This window comes from Trichoderma ghanense (genome assembly GCF_004382785.1).
Source record: "Trichoderma ghanense strain CCMA-1212 chromosome Unknown scaffold_0, whole genome shotgun sequence".
Taxonomy (NCBI): domain Eukaryota; kingdom Fungi; phylum Ascomycota; class Sordariomycetes; order Hypocreales; family Hypocreaceae; genus Trichoderma; species Trichoderma ghanense.
In genome coordinates this window covers 2,245,557-2,262,674 of record NW_027395663.1, presented here as the reverse complement: position 1 = coordinate 2,262,674, position 17,118 = coordinate 2,245,557, and the positions used below count along the sequence as shown (strand labels likewise).

The 17,118-nt window shown below is 55.5% G+C and overlaps 5 protein-coding genes across 5 annotated transcripts; 2 read left to right on the top strand and 3 right to left on the bottom strand.

The window, feature by feature from the left end:
• Positions 1–1,661: 1,661 nt before the first annotated feature.
• Positions 1,662–3,724, bottom strand: CCMA1212_000768 (uncharacterized protein; the record flags this gene model as incomplete). The annotated part of the gene is made up of 3 exons (XM_073698225.1): positions 1,662–3,150; positions 3,207–3,442; positions 3,554–3,724. 3 exons carry the CDS (start codon positions 3,722–3,724, stop codon positions 1,662–1,664), a joined length of 1,896 nt encoding a protein of 631 aa, XP_073563905.1.
• A 381-nt stretch (positions 3,725–4,105) lies between these two features.
• On the bottom strand, positions 4,106–5,559 carry CCMA1212_000767 (uncharacterized protein; the record flags this gene model as incomplete). Its single annotated transcript, XM_073698224.1, has 3 exons — positions 4,106–4,604; positions 4,721–4,739; positions 4,791–5,559. The coding sequence occupies 3 exons, from the start codon at positions 5,557–5,559 to the stop codon at positions 4,106–4,108; spliced, it is 1,287 nt and encodes a 428-aa protein (XP_073563918.1).
• Positions 5,560–6,601: 1,042 nt separating this feature from the next.
• On the top strand, positions 6,602–6,889 carry CCMA1212_000766 (uncharacterized protein; the record flags this gene model as incomplete). The annotated part of the gene is made up of 1 exon (XM_073698223.1): positions 6,602–6,889. One exon carries the CDS (start codon positions 6,602–6,604, stop codon positions 6,887–6,889), a length of 288 nt encoding a protein of 95 aa, XP_073563919.1.
• A 3,566-nt stretch (positions 6,890–10,455) lies between these two features.
• CCMA1212_000765 (uncharacterized protein) lies at positions 10,456–11,751 on the top strand (the record flags this gene model as incomplete). The annotated part of the gene is made up of 4 exons (XM_073698222.1): positions 10,456–10,704; positions 10,835–10,944; positions 11,140–11,218; positions 11,431–11,751. The coding sequence occupies 4 exons, from the start codon at positions 10,456–10,458 to the stop codon at positions 11,749–11,751; spliced, it is 759 nt and encodes a 252-aa protein (XP_073563916.1).
• A 3,255-nt stretch (positions 11,752–15,006) lies between these two features.
• Positions 15,007–16,678, bottom strand: CCMA1212_000764 (Protein farnesyltransferase subunit beta; the record flags this gene model as incomplete). Its single annotated transcript, XM_073698221.1, has 5 exons — positions 15,007–15,259; positions 15,318–15,614; positions 15,697–15,814; positions 15,893–16,020; positions 16,083–16,678. The coding sequence occupies 5 exons, from the start codon at positions 16,676–16,678 to the stop codon at positions 15,007–15,009; spliced, it is 1,392 nt and encodes a 463-aa protein (XP_073563917.1).
• Positions 16,679–17,118: the final 440 nt, after the last annotated feature.

The window sequence follows — 17,118 nt, the reverse complement described above, 5'->3', positions numbered from 1 at the left end:
AAAAAAAAAAAAAAAAAAAATCGGGCCTACAACTTATGTAATCGAACACCAAAAAAAAGTCCAGAATTCCGAGCGGAAGGATTCAAATAAGAAGTGGGGCCTTTCACCTAACCCCACGTGGGGAGATCCTTCCCAATCTTCCTTCCCCAAGTACATTGAAGTACCTCGCCTTGCCCATAAGTACAAGCAGCAGCAAAAAAGCAAAGAAGAGAAACAGAAGCGATTTACGCCAATGAGGGCTCAATTGGTGAATAGACGTCCAAAAGGAGATTGGAAAGACAGGAAACAAACAGAGCGCAGATTACGTCCCCCAGACGGGCTATTTTAGGACCAAGACACACGGACGCTTCCCATCGTAGGCTGACCTACCTAGTAATACTGTATGGCCTATTGAAGCGAATCTGTCAAAGTGATTAATTACAGTACTCTGCAAGGGGTCGACAAGGCAGCAAATCAGACGCCGTCAATCCATCTATCCATCTATCGATCAAATCAAAGACTACTGGCACCTTCTTGCACACTATTAGCAGGACCAGCAGAAAGGGACTTGCACGCTCTAGCTCACACCATCCCCATCTCCTTCCCCAGACAAGGCACTCATTCGTTACCTTACCTTACCTTACAAGAAATACTACCTAGTATAAACTAAGGTGCTATCCATCAAATCAAACAAACCCCAGCATGAAACAAAAAGCGACGAAACAAACATCCAACCGACTTGTTTCAACGCAATGGCAATTCGGCCCACGGCTGGCGCCTAGAGTCGTAATCGTCACAATACAGAGGAGTGCATGCTACCTTGCCAATAGGTACCTAATATACCTAGGCACCTAGGTAGTAGATACGGCCAGCCACATTCTAGAACCTGGCGGCATCCGATCCGGCCAAAGCCGTTGATCAGCAGAGATCTTCATGCTGACGTTGATCCCCTTCGCATGCCATGGCTTAGCAGCGCGGCTACAATCCATCCCTCGCGCAAACCGCGGCAGAATGACATCAACATCATCGTCACGGCATGCGACAACAAACTCGATTCAACGAACAGATTTCCTCATTTTTTTGGTCTCGTTGCGCACAAGACTCTTTCTGTTTCTCGTATCTACTGCTATTCCTATACCTATAGGTGCTCCATGCCGGCTGCTCAAAGCCAGAGGGCTTGTCAGCACTAAACGTCGCCCATGTCCTCTGTGGCAGGGCCTGCGTTTGAAAAATAACAAAGCAATCAAATCATCCTCTCCTCGTCTCCTTGCTCGAGACACTGAAATCGAATGGTATCAAGCCATATCCTGCCTGCGCCAGAGCGTGCCTATCCTAAAGGCCTCGCTGCGAGATGCAAAATCCGTTGCCCAAATGTCCTTGGGGTAAATGCACAGGTGCTCATTGTTGCCGGAACGCCACAAGTAAGAAAGGGTGTCAAAGAAATAAAAAAAAGAAAAAGCAACAGAAAAAGCAAAAACAGCCGGTCCCTTTTTGGTGCTATTATTGAATCGTCATTTCAACTTGTGAATCGTAAACGTCTCCCTTGGACGTCTGGGTATCGGGGTATTCCCCGCTGTAGTGTGTTTGGCATCGTGGCGCTGCAAAGCACAGCCCTTGTAGTTTCGGTCCGAGGTCCTTTTCAATGCGCAAGTGCTCGTAGTCTTGGTCGAGGCGCTTGGGACCTAGTCTCTCGCGGGCGAGCACTCCCGATAAATCTCCTTCTTCAGAGTCTCGAGTCGGCCCCTCATATCCAGCAGGTCGGCCAGCTTTTCGTGGGGCGGGTTATCCAGCGCCGAGATCTCATGGTGCAATGCTTCATATTGCTGGTAGTAAGCCTTAAACTTATTAGCCTTACGTAGGATGTCCATCGAGACGCTCTCGGCCGCGCGCCGCTTCGCCGCCAAAGGCTTGGACTCCATATCCGCCTTTCGCTTCATCTTCGGGGCAGGTGGTGCATCGTTGTCGAGGTCGGACGCGTTCGTGGGCGGCGAGGAAGCCAGGGGGGATGACTTGGTCGGCGACGTGTTCTTGCTCTTGAAGGACGATGACACAGCCGTGCCGCGGGAGTTGACGCTGGCATCAGACGGGCGATGCTTGAGCGCGGGCAGTGCCTGCTGTCTGGGCTTGATGCGCTTCGACAGCGGCGTTCCAGAGCTGGAGCTGGAGTCCTCCTCTTCTCGAGGTCTCTTGGCGGACGCTGATGGCCGACTCGGGGCCTTGGCGGGCGGCCGGCCGGCGACGATGACGGTGTCCTTGACCTTGGATGCCGCAGGCTTTGGCTTCGGCTTGGCAACGGGAGGCGCAGCCGGAGCCTCGTCGCCGGAGTCGTCCGAGTTGACAATGATTTCCTGGGACAGTATCCGTTTGTCGTTGCCCTTGGAGGCACCAGCCTTGCTCTTGGTGGGGGAAGCCTTTGGCGGAGCGGGTTTTGCCTTGGCCTTGGAGACGCCAGCCTTGGAGGGAGCGAGTAACCGTTTGACCTGTGCCTCCTGACTGGTCGGTTTCTTCGCCTTGGTGGGAAGGGGGTTGGAGGCTGATCGTGACATCTTCTCCCCTCCAGCCTTTGCCTTGTCGCCGCCCATGCCATCGTCGGACGTGGATCCGTCGTCCGCCTTCTGCACCTTGATCTTGGGCGCACCCATTGCAATGGAGGCCTGCAGCCGGCTCAGGCACTTTCCCTTGCCGCGCTCCTCCTTCGGGAGCAGCTTCTGCCACACAGCCTCGGAGGAGGAGAGCCTCTGCTTGTCGTATTGGCGGATCGCGTTGTCGATGGCGGTCTGCCGCTCCTCTTGGGAGGAGTAGTTGTAGCTCCATACGTCGAGCTCCTTCCAATACGTCTTGCGCATGGTCCAAGTATCTGAGGCGGCGTTGTGCTCGGCCACCTTTTCGAGCGTCGGCCGGAAGTCTTGCTCGTGGCCGTCCCACTTCTTCTTCAGGTATTCGGTCGATCGGTCTTTGGCGGCCAACTCGTGAACGAGAATCACTCGCTGCTCCTTAGCACGTTCCATAGCTTGCTGGGATGCAGTGAGTGTCGGGTTCAGCGAGGGCGAGGTGATGTCATGGAGGCTGGGCGAGGTGGGCAGAGAGGCGGTCTTGGAGCCATAGTCGGAAATGGGCTTGGCCCTCGACTTGGCCGACGCCTTGGCCTCGGGTACTTTTGCGATGCGAGCTCTGACAAGAGGTGTTAGCACACACAGCACCACAGCGAACACGCAGATAGCACAAACCTCTCTCGCGTTGCTTCATGTGCGGCTAAACCGTTTTGCAAAGTCTCAATGTCAGCATCTAGCCCCGGAGTAGACGCCTTGCGGGAGGGCCTACCAGGCTTCGCAAAGACATTGCTTGTGTATGGGATTCGCTCCGCGTGGCGGGTGGACTCGAAGGGCCGTGTGAGGTAAAGGTCGTAATCGGCAGAATCGTTGGGAGGAGCGATGCGGTGTGATTTGGAGCCGTATTGAATAGACTACAAAAGACAAAAGGCAGAGAGCAGTCAGCACTCGAAGCTCCCCCAATAGTGGCCCCCCCTGGTACAGGCACCGAGATGAAGAGGGAGAGGAGGAGGAACCGGACTTACGGGAGTTGAACCCAGCGAAAGGCGCACATCCTCGCCGTTGCGTGACGACTGGATGATGGACTCAATCGTCGACTTGTCGAGCTGCACGTGGAAGGCTTGAGGCGGCACATTCGACTCGGAGCCGGACTCCGTCAACCGCAGGCCGCCCTCCGGGACCTTGAGCGAGTTCATGTCGTCGACTGGCGATTGCTACTATGCGTGTGCGAGGTTCGAGAGAATGCAGCTTCCCAGTTTGCAGACGAGGCAGATCAGAAGCTCCGGGAATCTGCAGACGAGAGAGTTCGAATGTGGGAATTTTGGTTGCAGCAGCAGCGCGGGTGCTGCGTTTGAAGAGGATCCGCAGTTGAGGCTCGAACTTTGGGAGAGGGCTTGTTTAAATCAGACTCAACTGAGGAAAACAAACTCTATGAATGGCAAGGCGGACGCCACATGATCGATTGAAGGTTCGTGGCGCCCAAAAAGTGAACAATAGGGTGCGAGGCGGGCGAAGCCAAAGTGAGGCCAAAGTGAAGCGAAGCCCAAGTGAATGAATGAGGGAAGACAAAGGGCGAGTCACATCCAGGCAGCGCGGTGGGCCAGCCAATACAATACGGGACTGGGTGCTTTGTCGATCCGGGCCTGCGAGCAGAGAGCCAGAAGCTGGCGGAGGAGCGCCAAAGGACGAGGCTCGGGTTGGCAGGCAATCGCAGGCACAAGGGCGGCGGCGACGGATGAGGTTGCGTGGGAGAGGGAAAAGAGTGCAATGATGCAGCTCTCACGGTGGAGAGTTTGGCAGTAGCAGTAGCAGGAGAGAAGGGACTGGACTGGAGGCAGCAGAAGACCTGAGCCCGCCAAGGCCAGTCCAGTCCAGCGCAGTTGGGGGAGCGGAGACAATGGCGGACGGCGAGCGGGAGGGTGGGAACAGGTCCCAGGGCGTGCTGGTTGCAGTGGCACAGGCAGTACCCAGCGGTACCTCCCGCCAGCAGCTGTTGCTGGGGGACTCTGCTGGGCACATTGGGGGGGCGTGTGGGCATCAAGCAGCTCTGGAGGTTCCCGGCCCGTACTCGTCGTCCTACAGGTACCTTACTTACAGTGAATCTACCGGTGCCAGTCCGGCTGCAGCCACTGGCCGATACGCAGCGGTACCCGTCACGCACGCAGGAACGCCTGCGTCAGGAGGGTACACACAGGTACTCGCTTGCAGCACCTGCGCGCTAGTATAGCACTGCGAAGCCCCTCGAGGCGCTACAGAACTCACGGCGGCGCACGCCTGGGCAGGGCCAAGGCAGGGCATCGACAGGGCATCGACAGGGCATCGACAGGGCCCCAGACGGGTGGAGTGCCCAGCACGAGGAGGTACCCGGAGCTAGAGGCCCAGGTACTTTCATCACGGTGACCTGGCCGCCAGTTCGCAAAGTACTGCAGCGCGCAGCCAGACGCCGTGCGCAGAGGCTGCCAGCGTCCAAATCACCCGCGTCTGGCGGCCCCCAGCAGCGCTGCCAGCTCGGCCCCAGGCTGACCGACATCTGATCCCTTATGTTCATGTTCATGTTCATGTCCCCAGCGTCCACGTCTGCAGTGTGCCGGGTCGACCTTGCGGGACCTCTTCCGGTACCTTCGACGACAGGCCAAAAGGCGGGCCAGGGCAGCGCCGCCAGACCAAGGAGCTCCCAGCCTAACGCGGCAGAGCTTAGTCTCACGGGACCAGGGCCAAGTACCCAGAGGTACCTCGCTGGGGTCGGGTAACCTTCATTCCAACTTGAAGCACGGCTGGCCTGGCTGGGAGCCTTCTCTTCCTTCTCCTGGTGCTGCCAAAATAAGGCGCTGAGCGCAATGGTGCTGTGTGACACACACGCCGACCTGGTGAGTGAGCCTTCACATTCTCGTGCCGGCACAGACAACGCACCCAACTCACTCTGCACGAGTAAGGCGGCCAAAGTGAACGATGATGGCTCAGTTCGGGCTCGCCTCAGGCTCAGACGAGTTCGGTCGGCAGCATTGCGATTCACAGCCGACCGTTGCATCATTCTCTCCACTCCGCCCCTTGCGCCTCTTCAGAAGGAACTCACCTCTCAAGGTACAACAGCAAGTTCTCCGTAATACGATACCGCTCCATGCCCACCATCGACGGACCAGATGCAGTTTGCCCCATCTCAGATGTTGTGTTTCGTCCCCAGCAAATCCCATCTCCTTCACCTCCTATGCTTCTGGTACCACCAGATGCCCCCTTTTCCCTATCTTTATTTCGGCCTGCCTCAGTAGTATGGACCTTATCTGTCTACCAAGAGGCCACAGACATGGAAAGCCGCAGACTCAGTCCAGAGATGCGTTCTCAATGTGCGGGACTGCTGTTCCTTCATCAGGCACGGCAACCCACAGGCCCTGCTAGCACCAGATTACTCCAGAGAAGCAACATGAAATGCTCTTGTGCCCCCTCCAACCAAAAGGCAATTCCTCTGGCAGAACGGCTATGGAACCCGAGTGTGGCCCAGTCCATCCGGATTCTGGTGCTACGAGTCCAATTGAAGTACTCGTGATGCCAGTGTTACACATACAGGTGCCTCTTCTGTGACCGGGTAAGGGTAGCATTTGCCAGCGGAATGTCCAGTCAACTCCAGCCACGCCCCCCCCCTCCCCGTTTTCGCCAGCCAGCGGGCGGCCGTGGCTTGAGTGTGAAGCGAGCACGCTGTCGACATGTACGTGCATGCAGCCACAAAGTCGCACAGCAGTGAGAGTAGCGAGCGCCTTTTCCCGGTCATTCGAGCAGCGTCGATGAAGCAGAGGAAAGAAGAAAAAAGAAACACTAGAGATCATGCTTTGCAGAGTCGTGATATCTACATACCTTGTTCGATTTGCGTCTGCAGACGACGGCGGTGTCCCGGTAAGCTTTGCGTGCCACAGACTGGAGTCTTGACATGCACATGACGAGCCGGCCGGATGTCAGTCCCTGTACCTGTCCCTGTACCTGTATGTACCGCTGCCGGTCCCTGCTCGTCCAAGCCTCTAAGCCGTATGGAGATCGCCGGAGCAGGGAGCTAAACCAGCATGACGGTACAAAGTACTTGCATCATGACCAAGCAATCAAAGACGGAGTCAACAACACACTCTGCTCATCCCATTCCCATGAGCCAAACTGCTTCGTCTGACGAGTATAAAACGGGCACCCATCTCTTAACCAAGTTTCTCTTCAGTGACCGCGTCTCCTCACCCGTCCTCTTTCCTCTCCGTCAGTCTCCCTCCGCAGCGCAGCAAACCGCAGCCTGGGCAACTTCCACTTGCGGGTTCAGTCCTGTGACACCAAGTTTGGCCGCCATGCCGCCTGATTCGCCTGTTGAGCGTCGCCTGGAATTTCCCTGACAGCCGCGTCCGCCGTATTGGGCAATCTGTGTAGCAGGAGAGCGTCCAATCAGGATGCGATGGACGCCTTTTGGAGGGCGGAAGGGGGTGCCGGGTTGCGCCTCTGCCAGCAGCAGCCCTACGGTGTGGACTGTTCCAGCGACGTCGTAGATCGTCTGGGAGGCAGCCCTGTGAGAAATGCTGCTTCTTACCGAAATGGCAATTCCTGGGGAACGACAGCTGAGAAAAGCTTGTGATGGCAACAAGAAGGAAATGAACACTGAGATGCCATCTCTAACCCCCATCAGCCATCAATTGCGAGGTCGACAATGCAATGCCTCACGAAGCAAACCCGGAGGACACTCTCCACGCCCCGTGTTTGCAGGGTAAGTCAGGACAAACATGTGAAAGCACGACAACCCCATCTTCCGGCTTCTACCAGATGGAATTGAGGCATTGAAAGTAGGTACGTCCTAGGTAGGCACCTCCTACGGAGTACAAACCCACATGTTTGACGTGTGCAAAAATGCACGTATCCTTCGAGGTCGTAAGGCATGAGGCAACAGAGGCTTCACTCCCCCGTCTCAGCTGCCTACCACTCAGAGGCAGCATCTCGCGTCAACGCTGCGCCATGACATCTTGTGCCCGCTTCCATCTTAGGCCAAGCCGCCTCTTCGTCCACCCATACACAGTACTGGTATGGATATGGACGCCTTATTCTGTAGGCCCAATGGCAGCGCTGCGTGGGCTCGGTGAGTCGCCAAGTTCTGCGCCAGGCGAGAGAGAGAACTTGACGTGCTCCAGACTTCACAGAATGCTGACACGACACGATGCGCCGCTGACATGACGCAGCCATTTCTCTGCGGGCACTTGGAGGTATCTTTGGGTATGTGCTTCTATCTTCTTGTACCTGTACAGACAGGCATGGCCAGGACGTTGGGGTACTTACTCGTACTCCAATTCGTATAACTGACCTGTTTCCCGCACATGCAAGCCCAGCCCGCCCGGTCAACCCTCCCGCCTGTCGCCTTGCCCGATGCTAGACAGTCTCGAGGCTCGTTTCCGCGAGCTGGCCTTGCGAGGCAAAATGTCCGCTGACGTCGCCATCGGCATGATTCTGCACAAGTTGTGGTAACGGGCGTACATTGTAGAGAGCACGCCGAGCTCGTGGCAGCTGTTTTGGATCCGGCCGCCGCAAACAAGCGTTACGGGTTGGTGCCTTTCAATGTTTGTGCGAGGCATCAAATCAGCCCATCCACAAAGGCGCGAACCAGCCGGCTCATCAAGGATTGCCGTGGGGGAAGTCAGGAGCTGCTTATTCCTGCCCTTCACTTTGCCCTGCTTTGCCCGCGAATCACGGGTACTTTTTCCTTACCTACCCGTAGGTAGGTGATGCAGGTCCTTTGGCACGTTGATTCCTACGACAACTGATGAATGTTACATGCAGAGCAGCAGAAGCTGGGCATTAACCTGAGTGGGGAGGGGTGTGTGTGTGTGCGACGTTCCCGCCGCGAATAGGTAGAACTTGCATGGCCACCGGTCAGCGCTCATTACACGCAGTACGAAACGGTCTGGTACTCTTTACGTTTTGGCTCTCATGGCACCAGCATCAACTTGCGCATCCCATGTCGAAAGCCGCTGGTTCGTCGCGCGCTGAAAACGGTAGCTCACGGGCCGTCAGCTCGCCGGAAACCATTCCCTTCTCTGCCCGAGCTAGCTGTACAGAAGCTGTAGCGGCAACATCAACCGCAGCTCCAGCTTCAAGGACACACGACTTTTTCGTTGATGCTTCGGCTCTTCTGCATCCTTTGGGGATCGGGTGCTGACGGGGTTCAGTTCCCAGCGACCGTGCTGGAGAACCCCGTCCTTTTTCAGCTCTCGCCGCTGAAACATTCCGTGCTCAGGTCAGCGGGTGCCTGACCCTGCTTTCTCCTCAACGCTCGCCAGAGCTAGACACAGAAGTAGAGAGCTGCTTTGCAAATTGAATCTCGTCTCCGGGGTGGACTCTCCCCTCCCTTTGTTGCAGAACGAGAAACTGGAGGGTTGATGCAAGCCGCTCTGTCGTACCACCAGCGCCAGTCCGGAGTAGCAACTACACTATTTGGTCGTAAGTTCGCTCCACTGAGCTGCTAATAAGGCATTTGTTTCATCATTGCAATAAGGTCGCCGTCTAGCTCTGATCGCCGCAAGCCACGCGGACAGCCAGAGCGCTCAGCCGTTGAAACACCCAGGTCGGGGGGTGAGGACCCCGCGACTGGTCATATCAAACCTGAACAGCACATACCTGTTGACGCAGATACCTTACGCATGCGCACAGGCGCGAGCGAAACATGGATGACGAAAGAGACTGCAGTCCCGGGCACACAGCATGCGCCCCTGCTCTCAAACAAGCGAGAAACAGACGCCTCTTCCCTCTCTTCTCCGTCTCCTCCTCTCTCTCGTCTCATTGCCGCAACGTCAGCCTTGGCCTGGCCAAAGCGGCTGGAAAAGCTGCAAGGCCAGCATGCCTGGAACGCAATGCTACGCGGGTTGGCAGCAACGCCGGCGTTTGATGCCCGTCGTCTTGGTAAAAGTTGCTGGCTGACAGCCGGCAGTGCCGCAGAAGCACGTTGGACCCCAAGGGACGAATACTTCCCCAACCAGGTTGGATGTCCATGCTGGCACACTCACCCCCTCCCGCCACCAGCCTGGCCTGGACGGGATCATGGAGAGGAGGAATCTGGCTGTGCTCCGTACCTTGCGGATAGACATACGTCTAAACAAGGTGCCTTGTGCCGCTGCCGTAGTCCGCAGCCGCTGCTGCTGGCACGTGTTACATCGCTGAGAGAGAGAGAGAGACATGTCGACCGCATGGGGTAGAGTGTCGCATCGCACATCGGCGATGCACATACGAGTACTTCCACCACGTTCGACCCTTTATGATGCAAGGGATATAATAGTCGGCCATGCTGCAGAGGGGAAAAGGCCAAGGCAATATTAGCACGCACGTTCTGCCAGTGACGAGCATCTCCCTTGCCCGAGACAACCCAGGACCAACGCTGCCGCGAAAAGGCACGCAGCCTGTGTCAGATTGATCTCCCCGCGGCTACATGATCCCTAGCAGGCACTCCCGGGCCAATTGGCGCCTCGCGTTGCTGGCAGGGTGCCCAGTTGCCAGTCCAACACGGCAATCTCTTACGCTGAGCATCTTTGCGAACAAACGACGCGAATTCATCGGGGTATCATGACCGATATTGCGTCGGAATGGGGAAGATGCGGGAGCGGCCGATAGTACAGGTCTTCTGACCAAGGTTTCAACTGTTTTTGACAGCGAGGCTGGTAGGTTGCTGATTGGGACCCAATGACAAGAGACAGAGCCTTGCCGGCGGCTAGACCCTGGTGATGGATGCTTCGTTGGACAAAACAGGCGCGCCGACTGGGATCAAGTACTAACAACATCAGCCGTTGGGCGGAAGCCCAAGTTACTGCAAAGCACAGCATGAAGGTAGCCCAGGGCAGGGAGCGGAATGCGAGTCGAGGCTCCCGGGCCATGAGAGGCGTGCACGAACGGCTCATCTGATGTGCAAGCCACAGCGCACTGGCCCAGAATGTTCAGATTGCTGGGGAGACGCCGTTTCGTGCCTCGAGTAGCTGGTGACCATAGACGTTTCTGCACCACCACCCTTGAAGAGAAGAATCAGATGAGCCAGAAGAATCAGCAGCAGCAGCAGCAGCAGCATCAAGGTCAGAGACAGCTGCCAAGCACCGCCGAGCCCGAGCCCGCCCGTCAACAGCCTTCACCACACGAACCCGACCGCTTGCATCCATTCGCCAATCACGCCCGGGCTTCTACGGACGTGCGAGAAACGCAGCCCGCGTCGCATCGTTAGCGATGGGGGATCCATTTGCTGGCACGTGCCGCTTATTCTCTTTCAATTGTCCGTCTCGCCGGGAAAAAGGGCCCCCAATATTACATGTATCATACAGTACTATTCCCTCGTCCTCGTCCTCCTCGTCCCGTCACTCCGAGATATCGCCCAGCTTCCACATTCGGCTGTGCTTGCCGCTGACGGAACTCGCTGGGACCTTGCCCGTTTGTCAGCTCGGGGAGTAAAAGGAAGACCAATCAGTGGAAAACGAGAGGGCAGCGTTCTATGCTGAACTAAGAACATTGAATGCTTCTTGACCAAGACCTTCAACATCAATCTGTCGAGAAATATATAAATCAGAGAAAGGCGCAAATGCTGGAGTTTCGACTGTGCAATCAAATGTTACGCTCTGACGATGCCCAGCCCCAGCCTGACGGATTCTCAATGGCGGACAAGGCCCGCTGCAGGCGGTGCCAATCGGGAATGGTGGCAGAACTTGGAGGTACACGCACTTTGTACTTCCATGTACCTCGCGTCCTGCAAGAGCCTGGCGGTGATGCCGTGCCTTTCCGCCCGATGGCTACAGATTCGGGTTTCCAACCCGTTCGCCTCTCGGTCAATTGTTGCGCAGTCAACGCACAAACAGCGACTCACTCGTAGATGCGTCGCATCTTCTCGTGTAGCAATCAGCCATGATACTGCTCGGAACGCCAGCCCTCGATCGCTGTTCTCTGCCCGTTTCACATGCTTCCTCCCATCTTCTGCCCTCCGATCCCAGGATCCAGGGGCCCTCTGTCTGCGCGGATGCCTCGCCCCGTCGCCGGTGCGGCATCTCTCGGTGTTCGGTGCATGGCGCGATGTCACTCGTTCTTTTTGTCGTCTAGCCAGTCCGGGACGGTGCACGACGAGTTCTACAGAGGCAGAACCCCATTCCATTCCCATGCTGGTGCTGCTACAGAAAGGACGGTAGAGACTAGTAGTTCAGCACCTGTCACAGAGCACATTCCTGGTATCATGGCCTTCGCATCGAGGTGATTGACATGAGGGCCGCTTACTCGCGTCTGGCAATCGCCTGAAGGAAAGCTACCGCTTCGTCCCTGTTTCCGATTCGAGACAGACCGAATGTCGCACAGGAAAAAGGGGGGGGTCAACTAGGTAGGTAATACTACGATAGTTCTCTGGGCACGCATCATTTCCCTCCCTCTCCTCCTTATCACCCACACGCGATATCATCACGGGTTTCAGTCGTTTCTGTCAAGTACTTAATCACGGGCTTCTCTTCTCATCAACCTCCCCTTTCCCAGGCTACCTTTTCTCTCCCTCGCTCACATTCTTTTCTCCAAGCTGTTCAGTCTGTCCGTATACCTCGCTTATAACTAACTGAACGATATCCTCCCGCCCATCCAACGGTGCTAGCAGTATACCGATTCCGCTTGCTGATGCATGCCTAGCGCGCAAGTCTATTGGAAATGACTTTGTCTGCCCAACCGGCTATGACCACCCTCACCTCATCATCCATCATATTGGCTGCAGTCTACTGCTTCTTAGGGTCGTAGTACATACAGTAGCCGTACAGTAGGTATGTAGGTGGTATCTCATAAGTATGTACGGTCGACCGCAGAGCCGGCCGTTTATCAATTCTGCCGACAAGAGTATCTACCAATGTAGGCAAGTCAGATGCATGAGTTTACCCGTCTATGAAAATTTTTTCTTTCAGTTGCTTTGGGCGTTCTTTGTCTGTTTCCCTTGCTTTCTTTCTTTCTTCCCTTCTCTCTTTCTTTGGGGTTCTTCGTGTCCGTCCCTCGCCAGTAATACTGATGAGTTGCCATCTCCTAGATACGAGATCCCCTAACCCAACAGCACGGTCAAGCTAAGCATGGACAAGATCAAACTACGGAGTATGTAGTTCTGAGACATACATGCACCAATCCGATGGAAAACAAGCTTGACAAGCCACCGCCCAACAACAACTCATGTGCCCATACCGAGCTGGCAGCGGCAAAACAGTTTCTGCTCCGTTCGTGATGGGAATCCAGTCCAAAGTCACTTCCCCCCCACCCCCCCCGGCCAGCCTCTTCCTTCTCCCCTGGACACTTTCTATTGGGTCCCCATGGTGATGGGACGACGACGGGTGACCAAAAGGCGATCTCGGCATAATCCGCCATGCCACACCCACACGCAACTCACTCACCCACACTCCCTCTCTTTGTACTTGTGAGGTATTTCGCTCACGACAATGAATCTGCTCCGGCATACCGTCGAGATGGGGTCCATACTGTAACTTGTATTGTCATTCACTACAGCTACATGATAACTCACTTCGTACTCTGTCATGACTTGGGCCTTTCGGCGCGACTTGCTCCGCGACAAGCCCGCAGGGGCCCCCCCATTCCCAATCAGATGATCTGTAATCAGCAACTAGGCAGCTAGCCTCTCTCATGCCTCGGTATTACAACATCGTCAGTTCCAACGGCTTTCGTCCCCCGTCTCTGCTTGGGGACCTGCAGCTTGACGGAGCACCGAATTACAATTGTTGCGGCTTCCCTTCTCTTTGTGCCTTATTGCCCGGGGAGATTGGGCGAGCGGCTAGTGGACCTGATTGGTGCCATCTTTGAAACCCATTGAGAAAGCGAGAGACCGTAAAGAGGAAGAGAGATGTTTCGGAAGACACAAAGAGAGCATCGAATACAACCAGATGGATGCTTGCTACTATTTTGTAATCTACATGATGCCCATCGCTTTATGGGCGCAAGCACGAAATACCTACTCAGGGTAGGTAATGTAAGCAGGCCCGGCCTTTGCGTTGCCGGGATGGTTATTAGGTAGGATACAGAAACGTTACAGGTTGTTGATTGAAACAAGGGTCCGGTTCTTGCATGTAAGGCCGCCTATGCGGAGTGCTAGGACCTATTCCTCTGGTAAGGCAATAGTACGTTGTAAAGAAAAGAAAGTGAGTCGAGTTGCTCTCAAGCTTGATAATCATTTACCAGCCCATCCTCCCCGTTCAACGCTTCCCCGTATTCCACTGACTGGAATAACTACGACATTTTATACTATTCATGTCGTACAAAGCGTGGACTACATCCTTTGTGTTCCTGACCTCATGCTACTTTTGTCGAGACCCTCCCCCCTTTGCCATTTCCCCCTTCCGAGTGTGTACACACAAAGTGTACCCATACCATCCATCCATCCATCCATCCGTACCTACTCCGCCCTCGATGCGAAATCCCTTCCACTGACTCTTCCTCTTTTCCCAGGATACTCGGCATGTCCAGTAGTACCTAGCAATACCTTGGGATCAACGAACAACCCGAGCCCTTTGCCGTATTCAACCGAATCAAGATCCCCCCCTTCCTCGGGCCTTTCTGCCCCCCTCCCCTCCAAAACACCAAATAGCCTCGACGAGGCGTCAATGGCCTTTCCTGAACGAGCATGGCACCGTGCGACCAATATCGAATAGCTTAGAGGCGAGCCAAACCGCGGATGGGATGGTGCCCGTTTACTTGCTTCTCGGAGGAGAGGGGTCCAGACGTTGATCCAAATGCTGATTGATTGCATGCTCCGGGGTCGGGTCATCTGGAACCAGATCCAGAGGGGGTGTGTTCAAGATGTACCTTATGTATGGTTATTCTACGATAGGACTTGTGGTTTGTAGGGACTAGGTACGGTAGGTAAGTACCTAGATCTTCACATCGCCCGTTGTGTTGCCAACATAGATACGGGTCAAGGACAAGGTATCAGATGCAGGTATATTTCTTGTCACGGAGAGAGAACCCGAGATATCAGGCCAAGAGAAGAAGAGAGAAAGCTTGCGGGAGTATGGCACTGTCAACTACTTCCTTGGTGGAAACGGACCTCCGTATTCGCACATACAACGGTGTGGTTTGTCGCTTCGCATCACCCGACTCTCCATGCGACTAGTCTAACTGATGTTGTATGTTGGCACCTCAGGCCGTTTTCGAGAGTTTAGATGGATCTGCTGCTTGCTGGTGGTATTCCGTGCTTTGCAGCAGAGGATGCTATCCGTGGCTAATTGCTAGACCCCTTGGTCTGCCGTCTCAACACATCCTCGTTTCCATGACCCAGGATCATGAATCGTATCCAATTCCCCAGAAAGACGCGTGATTGTAATATTTGTGAACCTTGTAACAGTGCGCAATCGTGCTCTTTAGAGCCTCAACATGATGGGTAAAACAGGCTGCTTCAAAATAATGGTTGCGTTGGAATGGACAATCACTGAAAGGAGGCTATTCAACACCTCCGGCAGTAAGATTGGCTTCCGTGTTTATCCTAAAAGCCCTCCTTCGACAAGAAGTAGCTTCGAATGGCATCGACCTTATGCGGAGGGATTGCATAGACGGGATGGGTAGTCGCAATGCGGTCATCTTCGTCGAAGATCTGGACGCCGCTCGTGTGAGGTGACGCCTCCCAGCGATCGTCTCCCAGAAGGGTTTCATGGGCGCGAGAGGCAACAAAACGCCACTTGGTTTGTGCGGAACTGAGACCGGACAGGACGTAGCAGGAGTGGTAGGCGTCCGAGTACCTGTCCATGCATTAGTGAAATTGCTCTGGGAGGCTTTCATCAGAGAGTGAGCGCTTACTTGCTGGGTTTGTCCCTCATGCCACCCCTCTTGGACATGTCTTGACAACAACAGAGGATGTATCGGATGAGTCCATTCCTGCTAAAAAGGCTGTCGTCCTCATCTGTGACTTGTAGCGGTTGGCCTGCAGGGCTAGCTGTCGGCCCGCTCAGACTGGCCTCGATCAGGGGCCAACATCCGCCGACCCAGTGGCTATAGCAGCCGTCTACAAGCTTGTTTGTGCGGCCCGAGAAGCCGCCTTCTGGAGCATACTGGCGGGATGAGAGCCAGGAGATGAGACGTGGCATATCCATATACCTAACACGCCGGACAGAGTCAGAAGGCAAAGTCTCGCATGGCGCCTCGTCAATAGACGGGCATCCTGGGATCAGACACTTACTTTCGAACGCTCCGGTGTGGTGAATCGATGATTGACAGACATCCCAGAGCGCAGAATGCATATGCGCCGTGTGCTTCGACCCCGTGCTTTGCCGACACGCCTCCCTCGTACGTCTGGCCTGAATGTGTTTGTTAGAGAGAGAAGTGGCGATGAAGACAAAACTCTCGAAACCGACGCCTGAGAGAGAACTACTTACACAGTCGTACCCATTCGCCTAGTCCGCTCACAAGGTCGGTATGGCCTGCGGCAGAGGCAGGGGATTCGGGCGACAGATTCAAGGGCAGGTTGAGTAGTGAAATCACAACAGACGCACAGTAGGCCCCCCTGAGTGAGATGTCAGCTGGGAAGCTCCAAGATCACAGCGTGGGTGTCGATCCAAGACTTACCTGACATCCTCCTCGCCCCCGACGGCCATCTGAAACCCGCCATCTGGCTGCTTGAGCTGGCACAGCCACTTCCACATGCTCCTCCTGTCGACCACATCGTATGCCTCTTCCCCGCCGACCAACGCCAGCGAGAGAACAACCGCATACGTGGTGGCGAGGTGCGACGCCTGGCCAAATCCGCCTCCGAACCCTCCGGTCGGGTTCTGCATGGGGCGCACCGTCTCAACGAGCCTGGCGCGATAAGGCTCGACGTCCTCACCAAGGAGAGACAGGGCGTTGAGGCACCAGTAGAATATCCACGGGCGACTGGGATCCGCTCCAACGTACGCGCTCGGCAGCGCGCCCAGCTGCTTCCTCAAGAACCTTGCATGCCGTTCCCTGTCCAGGCGGGGGATGCCGTGGGCGTTGACCTTGTCGTGCTCCAGGCCGCTCAGGAAGGGCAGACACTCCTCGACGGTCTCGTCCTGGAGGTGCGATGAGTCCGTCTCCAGCTCATCGCGGATCACGGGCGGCTGCGTGAAGAGGCTGGGAATCGAAATGGACGGCCCAGACCCATGTGCCGGGCCCGGCTGCTGTCCCACGGCTGCTGCGGCCATGTTGGCGTTGTTTCTCAGATGATGCTTGAAGACTACTCGAGGACGGCTTCGGAAAGGTGCTCGAGATTTCATCATGCGGAACTCGAGGGCCTTGTCCTCTTTTTTTAGCAGGACAAGGACAGCCAAACGTCAACCCCGCTCATCCTCCCACCTTGCTGGCGCTTTGAGCTTCCTATTTGACAAGCGGCCCTCGGGAAAGGCACGCTCTCAGCTCTCACAGTATCAGGTAGACGGACGGCTTCAGGCCCGTACAAGCAACAGAACAATGGGAAGACGAGGTCGAGGCCGTTGGCATTGTCGCCGGCAATATCCCGGATAGCAAAATAGCGCAGCCCCTCTTCAGTCACACGCCCACTTTGACTGTTCTCCCTGTTAGATGCTTGTAGCTTCATTTTCCGAGAGCTCAACCTCCTGGCTCTGCCGAGGCTGACGACTAGTGC